The following is a 14,073-nucleotide window of genomic DNA, read 5'->3' on the forward strand; positions in this document are numbered from 1 at the left end:
TATCAGTCGTTTGGAGAATCGACTATGGTAAAATGGAATTGAATATATGTATATCCTTATCGAGACTAGCGTAGAAAATACCGAGTGAATTCCACACAAGGTCCTTACCAATCAGATTTTCAGTTGCGTAATTACTTTTAAATTCCATAACTGTGGGAAGAAATGTAATTGTAAAGATAAGAAAAATCTCTAATGGGGGAGGGAGGGGGGTACAGAATGGATGAAATATATGGGATGTATGAATTTAGCTATGAAATAATTTTAGAAACAATCGATAGCATGCAACTTACACCTTGAAAAGAATTCAATGGATCTATAACCCATTTTTTCCCAATGCAAAATGTTCCCATATAATTGCAATCCACCACGTGCCAAGAATAGAAAAATCTAGGAACTTCAATCCAATATAATACAAAAATCTATGGACTTATAGCCCTTACTTTAAAAACAACCAGCCTTTGCTTTACTTAGAAAAAAAAAGAAACAGTTTGAACACTCTCTTGAAAAAAAAAAAACTAAGGCCTTTCAATCCATCTTGCCAATCAGCACTTTGTTAAGAAAAACTCTAAGGCCATTCAATCCTTGTTGCCAATCAGCACTTTGTTAAGAAAAACTCTAAGGCCATTCAATCCATGTTACCAATTATAAGCCCATTCAATCCATGTTCCCAATCAGCACTTTGTTAAGAAAAACTCTAAGGCCTTTCAATCCATATTGCCAATCAGCACTTTGTTAAGAAAAACTCTAAGGCTTTTCAATCCATGTTGCCAATCAAACTCTTTATGAACTTAATTCTTACGTTTCACATAAGATATCCGGACATACAAAGCACATTAACAAAAAATACTAACTTGCACCCCAAGTTTCATTGTCAAAATCTCTATGGATTTGTCAACAAAGTTTCACTCGCAAATGTATATAATCATAGACCTTCAACAAAGACGAAACAAGTCTTCGAACATACAACCCAATTTCAAACAAAATTTCAATCCATACTTGGAAAACAAGACAGTATCGGACTTTACAATCCAGATTTCATAACAGATTTATGCAGATCTCTTGATCTTTAATGAGTCTCTGAACTGTGTTGTTACCTCACCTTTCTCTAGAGTCTAGGGTGATAGTGAGTATCGTTGCATTTGCCCTAGGCTGCCACAGTCCCTATTAAGAAATCTGGAACTAAGTTGGACTCCAAGGGCCTCATTCAATCTGAACGAGTTGATCAAGGATTCGGAAATACACGATGAAGAGTTCTGTGGATATATATACATATGCTTTCGGATGTCACAGACGCTTAATAGCAAAGCATGAAATATTTCAATATCCCAACTTACAGAGGACTGTCAAATACAAATAACCATATAATGAAAATAATTACTGAAGTTTAAACTTTCATTGGAGATGAATTAGCCTCAGAATAACAACACAGAATAGACTTGCAAACAACAGATATGTCTGAGAAGCAAATTTTTCTCATGTTATAAAGTTCAAGGCACATATCATCTTGTCATTGATTATTACTATAGGAAGCCATTAAACTCAACAATATATAGGTACTTGCATAATGCATGGGCTGATTAATGTGATAGGAAATTTTTCTTGTACGTTTGGCAGTCGTATATTGTTGATATTATCATGTGATGCGAGTCGGCAGCAGCGACATGTCGTACCGTAAGGCTGATAACAAAATAAATATAAGTTCCTCCTTATCCGTGTGTGTCTTCGTGATAGCAAGTGTTATCTTGGCTGTTATGTCCCAGAAGTAAGTATGGTTATGTCCCCAAAACCAATGTGCTTGTTTACGACAATTGTCAGTGCCTAAGAGTCAGACAGTTCACAAGATAAAGTACATACCAATTCAGAACAGGGTGCAGAAATGCCACGTTTCAGTTTGCCAGGAGCGATTTAAAACTGTTTTAATAGGATGGCTGATCAGGGAGAGGAGCTCTTTGCTTGTCTTGATGCCGTGGATAATTGTTATCGGTGAAAATGGTACTGCAGAGAGCAATTAAAACTCTCATTGTTTGAATTAGTTAGGGGTAGGGCCTTACTCTAGGGCTATAAGTAAGTGACGTTTGACGGTTCCAAAGGTCAAGATTCCCCAAGCTTTGAAGATGAATTTATTGCTCTTTCATCCCATGATAACAGATAGATTGTTGGTGGGGAGGGTCTATGTAGATTAGGGGATTAAGTAACTGAAAATTAAGTGAAAAATTAATCAGCATGCCGGTAAAAACTTCACTTCACTTCTTGTAGCAACAAAAGTCAACTTTTTTCAGTGTTATTTGAAAAGTAGTTGATTCTTCTGAGCTTGTCACATCGTTTTTGCTCATGTTTATTTGTGCACATAAACACAGTATAACCAATAAATGCACTTCAGCAAACATTCTGGGCCTTGAGGCAGGGGGCAATAGAAGACAAGAACATTGTTGTATTTTGATTACAAATTCAAATTAAGGTAGACTTGGACCTCGGTGCAAAGTTATGTGAAGTGTCCATTTTTTTTTTAATTTAAAAAGTGTTTTGGCTTCATTGACATAAGTGAAACCCATGTTTTTTTTTATTCATTGCCTACTACTCCCACCATCAACTTATTGGTATTATTGGTATTTTAAGATAATAGAATGAGTGTGGTGGTGAGGTATGGTGGCTACTAACAAGCTTGTTTGCAGATGATACTCTGATGTTTGCTGGGAGTGGAGAGGAGTTACAGAATGTTGTAAATGTGTTTTATGATGTATGTAAATGTAGGCAATTGAGGGTAAATGCCTGTAAAACGAAAATAATGGTGTATGAAAGGAAACATAGTGAAAGTATACATTTTGCAAAGCCCTGCAGAATGAGAGAAGAAAGTATTATGAATTGTGGTATAGGTATGGGTGGAGAAAGACTGGAAGAGATGACAGAATTTAAGTATTTGGAGCTGTCTTGGGTAAGTTTAGTGATATAGAAGGAGAAATAAGTGTGAGAGTAATACGGGGTAAAAGAGTTATTGGGTCCCTTAATAGACTAATGAAGGAATGAGGTATAAATAGTGAAGTGAAGAAGGATAAAGGGACAACATAGTTCTCCCGACCTTGATCTTTGCAGACAAAGCATGGACATGGAATGAGTCACAGAGGCCAGGATTCCAGGTTATGGAAATGAGCTATTTGAGATGGAATAAACAAAAGAAATGAGGATGTGTATGAGAGATTTGGTATGGCAGGCACTGAACTGTGGAGTGGTAGAATGGGAGAAATGTATTACTCTGAATTAGTTTAGGCACATGGGAAGAATGTATGACTGGGAGTTTACAAAGAGACAAGGCAATAGTATGATTAAAGAGGTTGGTGTGAGAGGAAGTCCACTTATGGGAAAACAGATTGTTAGAGTACTGGAGGGACAGATATGGTGGAAGAATGCGTGGAATAGTGTATGTGAGGGAGGCACATAAAGACAAGGATAGATTGAGGCTTTTTTTTTGCCATGGCCACCCTCAGTGATTGCCATCACATTTGAAAAGAAAGTGTTTGTAGAGTAAAATGGAGATAATGAAGAATGTAATCATTGCTCCCTCAGTTGTTTGTAGACCTGACTCAGAAAGATTATTATAAGAAAGGGAAAGATGAAATAAGCAAGAGAATTTGACAGGTTTGCTGAATGTGGAAAGATAGCAACATCATAAGAGTTTATCCTGTGTACTGGATTATTTATAGGAAACTTTAGGAAGATGCTTTATGAGGTAATCTGAAAGAATCTAATGCAGGATTTTAAATTCTTAGACCAGAAAATGGAATTTGAAAACCTCTTCATATATCAAGCCTTTGTTTCATTAAAAAATTTCAGTAAATCATTATCAACCAAACGTAATGCAACTAACTTGTATCCTTCATCGTTAAATAACTAGCTGAGGGTGTTCAGCCTTGCATGGTAAAAAGTGGATTTTGAAAAAGATTTTATGTCACTTTGAAAAATGGCCTTTCTTGGCCTTTAAAGCCAGGCAGTGATGTCCCTGGATCCTACCTTTTATCCTGAGGTACCTTCATTATGAATTATTTGAGGGTGCTAGGTTACCTAGAATAAGTACAGTGAATTACATATAATTTGTAAGCTTTTGAGCAGCGGCCTTTGGTGACCTCAAAACATCCTCCAAAGCTAACACATGATAGCTTAAGACCATGCCCAGATTCTGCATTACCTACACCCAAAATATGGGGCCTTTAGGTGCAATGGTTCAACCATGAAATAGTAACAAGTAAATGCACAAACACTTCAATGCCAACTTTTGGTAGCATTAAACCATGTCTAGCTTCTGAAGCATGTACACCCAAAATATGGGGCACTGTGGTGCTATGGTTCAGCCTTGCCATGGTAACAAACAAATGTACAAATATTTCATGGCCAGAGTGCAATAGCGTAAAACCTTGCCCAGAATCTGAAGTATCTACCCCTCTTGGTTTAGTGATAAATGTGTATGATAACATATGTTTTCAAATTATGTATATAGATTGCTATTTTGGTTATAGTTTAGCATTTTGTGTAATTGTCTCATCTTTTGCAAAAAATTTCACATTTCCTTTTGCATCTGTGCTATATACAGTATCTTTCTTGTGTACATTATTACCCCAGATGTAATTTGTAAATGTTGGGGATGTGAATATGAAGAGATCCATCTTAGCCTTCACATGCAAGTGTAAGGGAACTAAGCTCTTATAAAGCACTCTTTTTAAGCATATTTTGCTGAGCAAACTTACCTGACACATACATTGTACTTTTTTCTTTAATCCAGAAGGATTCATTTGAATTATGCATTTACATACCAGGAATGGCGTCCAGGGTACCTGAAGTGTCATCATTGATTTCTGAAGCCAAGTCAGCTTTTCTTGCAACATTTGGAGAGGAAGCTAATGTAGCAGTATCAGCACCTGGAAGAGTTAATATTATTGGAGAGCACACTGATTACAATGATGGATTTGTCTTTCCTATGGTAACTCAGTGAATCATGTTTATTGCATTTTTGTAAATATATTATGATGATACAGTGGTTAAACTTTTAAAGAAGGTAATAACTTACATCCTGTGCACACACTACTTGGATACTGAGTGTAAACGAATGTGGCCGTTTTGTTCATTTTCCTAGCGCTTCCTTGCTGAAGTGGGGGTAGCGATGCTGTTTCCCATAGGGCAGGGTAGCAATAGGAATGGATGAAAGCAAGCAGATATGAATATGTATATGCATGTATATGTGCATATACAGGCATTTATGTATATATATGTGTATATGAGTGGATGGGCCATTTTTCATCTGTTTCCTGGCGCTACCTCGCTGATGCAGAAACAGCAATTAAGTATAACATAATATAATATAATATAATATGATATGATAATTATATATTTCCACATTTATAGGGGAGGCTGCATCTTCCTATATCCATTCTCTAGCTGTCATGTGTAATGACCCGATAAAACAGCTATCTATTGACGCTCACACCTCACAGACCTTTCCTTGATTTACCCGCAACTTCGCATGACCTGGTTCAATCCACTAACAGCATGTAGGCCCCAGTATACCACATCGTTCCAATTCACACTATCCAGTTCACACCTCTCACACTCCTGCACGTTCAGGCCCCAATCACTCAAAAAAAATTTCACCTCATCCCTCCGTCTCCAATTTGGTCTACCCCTTCTCTTTGTCCCCTCCACTGCTCACATACACACACACACACACACACACACACACACACACACACGTGTGTGTGTGTATGATGAAATATTAAAGATATCCTGTTAAATTTTCAGTGTGTTTTACTTAAAATGTAGTTGTGTTAAATTTTCAAAATTAAAAGAAGTTTTTGTCTGTTAACTTACAGAAATTATGTTAAAGATTTAGTTAAGTTACTAGTTTCATTTTATCATTGATTTTTAAATCATTAGTATTTTTATAGGGAATTTTTGCTGGTAAAAAGAGATTACGTTGCAGATTATAACTGCTTGATATGAAAATCGAGTTGGGCATAAGGATGGACACCTCTTACTTTTTATTCTTGCAGGCCCTTCCATTAGTAACTGTTTTAGTTGGACGACAAACAAAGTCAGGTTTGTGTCGAGTGAAGACGCTCACTGACCATGCAGATAGACCTTTACAAGTGGAATTCAAGCCTCCTTCTCCTTCGACTCCCCTTAAACCTACAACACCCAGTTGGGCCAATTACATCAAAGGAGTGGTTGCTAATTTTCCTGGTAAGCATAATTTTGATTGGCTGGTTTTCTCAAGAAAGAAATTATGGTCAGCAGATTATATTTGTAAATGCATTTCATCTCTAACGCATGATTTTGGAGTGTAGCAAAAAGATTTTCTCAGTTGATTAAATAGTTGTACACCTTATGGTAAGCCTGAAATCCTCTTATTTATTTCATGGAAATATCTCATCAGTAATTAAAGTGGTCATAACATTGTTACCATATGCAATGTTCCATATCCAGAACCTAGACATATTTGGCTTAGACTGGTGTTGTGTGTGTGTGTGTATACATACATAGGAGTAGAGATATGGCACATATATACAAGGTTAAAAGAAGGGCCAACAAGAATGTAAAACTCTTTCCTCATAACGCATGAATAATAATCACAGTCCATACTATTATTTAGAGGGCTGTTGGCCCACTCACCACTCCTCCCCTTCTGATAGGACCTTGTAAGTAATATCCCTGATAAACATAGCTCGACTATTGCTCATTATTAGCTAACACATTCTATGCTAGCTTAGTACAGATTAGCAAGTGGAAATAGAAAATTGTGGATGTTAGAGAACAGAAAGTAGAGAGGATGAGGGAGCAGTGAGTGGGGAGGATGGGTAAGCAGTAAAGTGGAAGAGTGTGGAGCACTGAGGATGAAGGTGCAGAGAGTGAGAAGGATGGGAGACCAGAAAGTGGGAAGGGTGGGAAAGCAGCGAGTGGGAAGGATGGGGGAGTAGTGAGAAGGAAGGGTGAAGGAAAAGTGACTGGGTTAGGTGGGGAGCAGTGATTTAGGAGGATGGGGAAGCAGAGATTGGGGAGAGTGGGGAAGCAGTGCGTGGAGAAGGAAGGACTGATGAGATGGGGTTTGTACCTGCAATGGTTACAGTTCCATATCAGATTCATCAAGAAATCACTTGATGTGGGAGCTGACCTCCTTTCAAGACTGCTTGCCATCAAGGATAGTGAGCACCTTATCTATGAGATGTCTTTGAAGAATATTGATACTGTGCAAAGTGGGTCATAACCACTGGGTCAAGAACAAAGCTTGGATAAGAGGAGAGAAGCAGAAGTGATGTAAACTTTGGTGACCACTTTTGTTGTCTCACTGGGGACATTGGGCACATATATGTGCTAACCCATGATTCTTTCCTTAAAAACTACATTTCTTTGCATTCAGATAACCTCCAGCCATTCAGTTATGATTATAGATTACTTGCAGCAGTGACTTCAGAAATGCCTGATTTTTCATGGGTGTTCAGTCATTCAACGAATTGAAGCAGACATAAGATTTCCTGCTTTTTAGAAAATAATTTTTTCAAAGAGCTTCATTTAAAAATCTATGCCATACATCATGAATTATGAAACTATTCATTGTTAGGCAGCATTAAATAATGTCAAAGTGCTGAAAGTGTATGTGTTAGTTGTATTTTATTTCACTGGTAATGCCCAGTGACACCCGAGATCAAGTCTTAAACATGTGTATAACTCCGCTAAAAAAGTACTTAAGTAAATGAGTGAAATATACACCTTGGCAGGGTGATACCCCAACTTTGCATAGGCTCAAGAAAGAGCCATAGTGACTTTAGAGGCTTTGACAAGTGAGAAGGTCTCATCATACAAATGCCTGAAGTTCCAAACAACACTCTAAGGCAACCTTAAAACTGTTAATATTTTGCAACCAGCCTTAGGAGACATGATGAAGCCTGTCTCCCATTAGTTAAGTATTTTATCTCAACCATAGCAAGAGCACACTGCCAGAATTAGATGATAGCCAGTGACTTGAGATACCAGAAACGACAGTACTCTGGAATGAGTTCAACTGATTTTCCCGTCAGTTACAAGTGAGATATCAAGCATCAACATAGCTCATGCCATTTTTGTTTTTGGCCCAGGATGGATCAACTATCTACGCTTACCACCTCCAGACAGCTTAGGTTCACTGTTATGCTGGTTATCACTGAGGATCCAATGCCTGTGCATTATATTGTCAAGATTATCAGCATATCAGTATACTTCAGCTGAAGGTGATAGTGAAGTGGAGTGCCTAATTGAGTACTGCTGACCCAGCACAAGCATGTTTATGCATGCATATTCCTGCTTACTCGAGCCAGCCAACCATTGAAAGAGTCGAGTAATTACCTATTTGTTACCTCTTTGTACTATATGGGGAGGGAGTTGTACACATGAGGGGTGGGGCCCCATATCTTGAACATCCTCTACTACCATAAACTTCTTAAATTTTTGTATGCTGTCTTCATCAACTATATTTTCATTCATTCTACTCCATTCATCTACCACTCTTAAACTATGAAAGTACTTTTTCACATCTTTTTTAACAAGTATCTTGCTCAATTTCATGTTATCTCATCTGATTGCTTTCTCCCCACTGAACTGTTCACTGTCATCAATGTGTTGTAAAGCATCTGTTCATGTATGCATTTTCCTACATACCAACCAAACCACCCAGCTGAGTGGCATCATAATGATACCTCATTTATTACACAGGGTATGATTTAGTCTGAGAATATATGCATCAAAATTGATTAAAAGTGTTTTCTTGATTATACCCAGTTCCATAATTCTTCACAAGATGTGCTTTGAGAATTTTATTATTATCACTCATGACACATAGCAAGCCTTAAGGGAGGAATTATACTTAATGCATATACAAATAAGGGGGCAGTGAATCAAGTACAGCATCATCCAAAATATTCTAATCAGTCTGATGAATAACTAGTTAGTCACCCCATGCTTGACAGCATCCTTATATGGGTATTTTTTATTCATTTTAGAAGTAAGTTCTTTTGTATGCATTGTATAACCTCATGCTTCTTTAACAACCCCTACTGCAGGTGTTATTAGTGGTTTTGATGTAGTAATAACAACGTCAGTACCACTTGGAGGTGGACTGTCTAGTAGTGCTTCACTTGAGGTAGCAACTTACACTTTCCTGGAGGCCATCACTGGAATTAAGGCCAAAAGGTGTGTACCATTACAGGTGATTGTTCACATATGTGTGTGCCAGTTTCCCTGCCTTCAACTTTTCTTTTTATCAATTATTTTATCACCCTTGGTAATATGGAACTTGTTTATTCCAAAGAATTCTTCTTTTACACAGTGCTTTCTCCTGTAAGATAAGTAGATTTGGACTTTCAATCCATGCTATGATCATAGCTCATTTCTTTCTCTTTTTTTCCCCACTCATGACTAAACAGGCTTGTAAATAGTACTCATTGCAGTGAAGGAGGGAGGCTTCTGTGAGAGGTAATTTCCTCAATCGGAAAAGTTGCCTTTTCAAGTTCCATGTTTCCAAGTATTACGGTACAAATTACATTGACTAAATAGGAACAGGGTTGCTTGGGGGTAACCATATTTACAGTGCAGGAAACTGCTTTTCTGGAATTTACCTACAGATTTTTTCTTTTTTTCCATAATGAGCTATTTGAAATGGATGATGACTGATTGATGCTTACTGTATTTCAGTTTGAAGGAAAAGGCTTTAGCTTGTCAAAAAGCAGAACATGACTTTGCCAACATGCCTTGTGGGATCATGGACCAGTTTATATCTACTATGGGCAAACAGAGAAATGCACTTCTTATTGATTGCAGGTAAAGAAGGATTTTTTAAGAACTGAATATATTACTTTCACTCCTTTAGAATTTCTGTAAGATTTTGGACTGCATCTTATCATGCATGAGCCATTCCGTCATCTTTGGGTAACAGGGTAACGTATTACTCAAATCAGTTGATAAGTTTTAGAAAAAACTCATAGGTATAGTATTTGAGAATAATATTTCACCGCCTTTGTAAATTCTACTAATTTTAGGATTGTTTTCCATTGAGGAAGAATAAACATGTATATTTTGTACAAATTCTCCATTATTAGGTATGTTGCAACAGCATATCTGGACTTTGTGTGGTTACAAGTGACATTTATTTAAGGATGCAGCTGAAAATAAAAAAGCATCAATGATTTTTTGATAAATACTGTACAATAGTAAACCATAATCATAAAAGGCCACTATATTTTGGCTACATTTTAAACTAGAATCTGACCACAGTTTATGAGTTAGATTTTTGTCTGCTTCACCCATCACATGGAAAGATACAACTGAACATTTCCTTGTGTTCATAATTGTATGTAAAGAAAAACAGTCATAAGGAGGAGCTGATGAATGCCAAAGGCACCAGCATGAGAACTTGCCTATAATTGCTTCTTGTTGCTTTGCCCTATGCATAAGTGCTTTCTTTCATTAAGGGCATTAACGTCACTGATCATCCAGTGATATATGATTTCTCATTGCTAGACAGAGTCCTGTGAGCATCATCCCCTTACCTACTCCAGACGTACATTTACACAAGCCAAAGAACTCAAGGTGTGAAATTTACGCATAGAGTTTTGCAGCATAGCATGCCAAGGCAGAGTGGTGACTAATGTGGCGGTGTGCGATAATTTCTTCCAGTGTTCAGTCATCATCCAGGCATGCCAGTGATAGCGCGTTTTCCTAAATTTTCTTGGAAGGAAATCGAAAAGCTTTTATCTAGACTTGGAAATCCAAGTGGAAGAGGATCCTGAATTTCTTGATGATTGTTCCGTCTTTAAATCATGTGGAAAGTGATTTAATGGACACCAGCTCTTCTAGCATTGAAAGTTGACCACGATGGAAGCAGTTTTGCTAGTGCCTACTTGAACTTGACAACACTGTATCTGGCTTATGTGGCTGGTAATTTTACAAACTTGTATAATCTTATTGTTACGATATGATTGAATTACACTGATTGTAACCAGATTTTTTGCATTAGAATAATCAGTTATCAGTTTATTAGTTTTGGAAAAATGAATGATAAAATGTGCTGAAACATGTACCTAAATTCTGTGGGTTGTTAGTGTGGAAGTAGTGGATGAAATATAATTCCTTTATCTAAATCTACATCTTTGACACCTGTTTCCAACTGGAACTCCCTTAAGGGGGTGGCCACGGCTGTAGAGTCTCCATAACTAGTGAACTCCAGTGCCTTTTCTTAGCCTTTAGTACCTCACCTTCAACAGGCCATTGGTAGAGGGCAATTCTAGCACAATGTTTGCAGAGGCTCCAACCTAATGTTCGTACTGACTACTTGTACCTAATGTTCCTACCTTCTCTCCCTACCTATAACCTCTACCTAAATGCTACTGCCTAAATGTTCCTACCAACTACTTCTATCTACTGCTCCTACCATTTTGCCAAAAGGCAGGGCTATCACATAGTGCTCACCACAGGAAGATTTAGTTACAAAGAATGAGCTAAGCGAGTTAAATGTTGTCTAGTGTTTTGTATGACAATGAGTGATTATATGTTTGTGGGCAGAATGCCAGTAATCCACATGTGGTTTAGGCAAAAAGAAAAGACAGCTACCTGGGTCAGAGGAGTGCAAGTCAACAACCACTGAAGTGCTGGCTCACTATGCAGCCTTCACTAACTCTCCCAGTACCCAGGCTCTTGGCACTAGTACTATACATCCCTGTTCATTGGCTGCCTACCAGCTACAACCTTCTAATATACTTTTTTATATGAACATATTTGAAATTGTAAGGGACATTTCATGTTGGATCAAGATCATATTTCTTCCACATTAAGAATCTGTTGAAAATCTAAAAATTCGTATGATTAGTCGAGTAATTAGCATATAAATATTTATATAATCAGTCCAGGTGTTAATTAAACGGTTAATCTTACGAATTATAGTCTTTTGACTCAAAATACTTAAGCAGCATATGAAATAACATCTATACATAGATTTTCATTAAAATCTGAGAAAGTTGAAAATTTGAGCTAAAAAATGCAAGGCCTTGGATTTTTCTTCATTTTTTTGAAAATTTAGATTTTCTTAAAAATTTCAGGATAAAAACTTTTGTGTATGCTGAATAAGAATCTGTGGTCAAAATCTGAAAATTCGTAAATTTAGTCGAGTAATTACCGTATGAATATTAATATAATTAGTCCATGTGTTATTTAAACGGTTAATATTGCGAATTATAGTCTTTTGACTCCAAATACTTAATCATCATGTAAAATAGCATCTATACACAGATTTTCATTAAAATCTGAGAAAGTTGAAAATTTCAGCAAAAAAAATGCCTTGGATTTTTCATGATTTTTTTGAAAATATAGATTTTCTTGAAAATTTCAGCATAGATACTTTAATGTCAACTGAATAAAAATCTGTGGTCAAAATCTGAAAATTCGTAAACTTAGTCGTGTAATTACCGTATGACTATTAATATAATTAGTCCATGTGTTACACGGTTCATATTGCGAATTTTATTCTTTTGACTCCAAATACTTTATCAGCATATAAAATAACATCTATACACAGATTTTCATTAAAATGTGAGGAAGTTGAAAATTTGAGCAAAAAAAATGCAAGGATTTTTCTTGATTTTTTTGAAAATTTAGATTTTCTTAAAATTTTCAGCATAGATACTTTTGTGTATGCTGAATAAGAATCTGTGTTCAAAATCTAAAAATTCGTAAATTTAGTCGAGTAATTAGTGTATGAATATTAATATAATTAGTCCATGTGTTAATTAAACGGTTAATATTTCGAATTATAGTCTTTTGACTCAAAGTACTTAAGCAGCATATGAAATAACATCTATACATAGATTTTCATTAAAATCTGAGAAAGTTGAAAATTTGAGTAAAAAAAAAATGCAAGGCTATAGCCTTGGATTTTTCTTGATTTTTTTGAAAATATAGATTTTCTTGAAAATTTCAGCATAGATACTTTTGTGTATGCTGAATAGGAATCTGTGGTCAAAATCTGAAAATTCGTAAATTTAGTCGTGTAATGACCGTAAGAATTTTAGTATAATTAGTTCATGTGTTGAATGGTTGATATTGCGAATTATAGTCTTTTGACTCAAAATACTTAAGCAGCATATGAAATAACATCTATACATAGATTTTCATTAAAATCTGAGAAAGTTGAAAATTTGAGTAAAAAAAATGTAAGGCTATAGCCTTGGATTTTTCTTGATTTTTTTAAAAATATAGATTTTCTTAAAAATTTCAGCATAGATACTTTTGTGTATGCTGAATAGGAATCTGTGGTCAAAATATGAAAATTCGTAAATTTAGTCGTGTAATTACCGTAAGAATTTTAGTATAATGAGTTCATGTGTTGAATGGTTGATATTGCGAATTATAGTCTTTTGACTCCAAATACTCAATCAGCATATAAAATAACATCTATACACAGATTTTCATTAAAATGTGAGGAAGTTGAAAATTTGAGCAAAAAAAAAAATGCAAGGATTTTTCTTGTGATTTTTCTTGATTTCCCTTGGATTTTTCTTGATTTTTTGAAAATTTAGATTTTCTTAAAAATTTCAGCATAGATACTTTTGTGTATGCTGAATAAGAATCTGTGGTCAAAATCTAAAAATTCGTAAATTTAGTGGAGTAATTAGCGTATGAATATTAATATAATTAGTCCGTGTTAATTAAACGGTTAATATTTCGAATTATAGTCTTTTGACTCCAAATACTTAAGCAGCATATGAAATAACATCTGTACACAGATTTTCATTAAAATCTGAGAAAGTTGAAAATTTGAGCAAAAAAAATGCCAGGCTATAGCCTTGGATTTTTCATGATTTTTTTGAAAATATAGATTTTCTTGAAAATTTCAACATAGATACTTTTATGTCAACTGAATAAAAATCTGTGGTCAAAATCTGAAAATTCGTAAATTTAGTCGTGTAATTACGGTATGACTATTAATATAATTAGTCCAAGTGTTAAACGGTTCATATTGCGAATTTTATTCTTTTGACTCCAAATACTTTATCAGCATATAAAATAACA

The 14,073-nt window shown here is 35.7% G+C and overlaps 1 protein-coding gene across 2 annotated transcripts in view; it reads left to right on the forward strand.

The window, feature by feature from the left end:
• Positions 1-1,632: 1,632 nt before the first annotated feature.
• LOC139753259 (galactokinase-like) overlaps positions 1,633-14,073 on the forward strand; it is a 33,972-nt gene continuing 21,531 nt past the window's right edge. The window contains exons 1-5 of one of the 2 annotated variants that reach the window (XM_071669517.1): positions 1,633-1,762; positions 4,806-4,969; positions 6,036-6,225; positions 9,075-9,204; positions 9,706-9,831. In XM_071669517.1, coding sequence (XP_071525618.1) covers positions 4,808-4,969; positions 6,036-6,225; positions 9,075-9,204; positions 9,706-9,831 — 608 coding nt within the window. In that variant the 5' untranslated portion in view covers positions 1,633-1,762; positions 4,806-4,807. Of the gene's footprint in view, positions 1,763-1,868; positions 1,993-4,805; positions 4,970-6,035; positions 6,226-9,074; positions 9,205-9,705; positions 9,832-14,073 lie in introns of those variants that run through there. The other variant, XM_071669516.1, reaches the window with a different exon arrangement.

This window comes from Panulirus ornatus, chromosome 14, assembly GCF_036320965.1.
Source record: "Panulirus ornatus isolate Po-2019 chromosome 14, ASM3632096v1, whole genome shotgun sequence".
Taxonomy (NCBI): domain Eukaryota; kingdom Metazoa; phylum Arthropoda; class Malacostraca; order Decapoda; family Palinuridae; genus Panulirus; species Panulirus ornatus.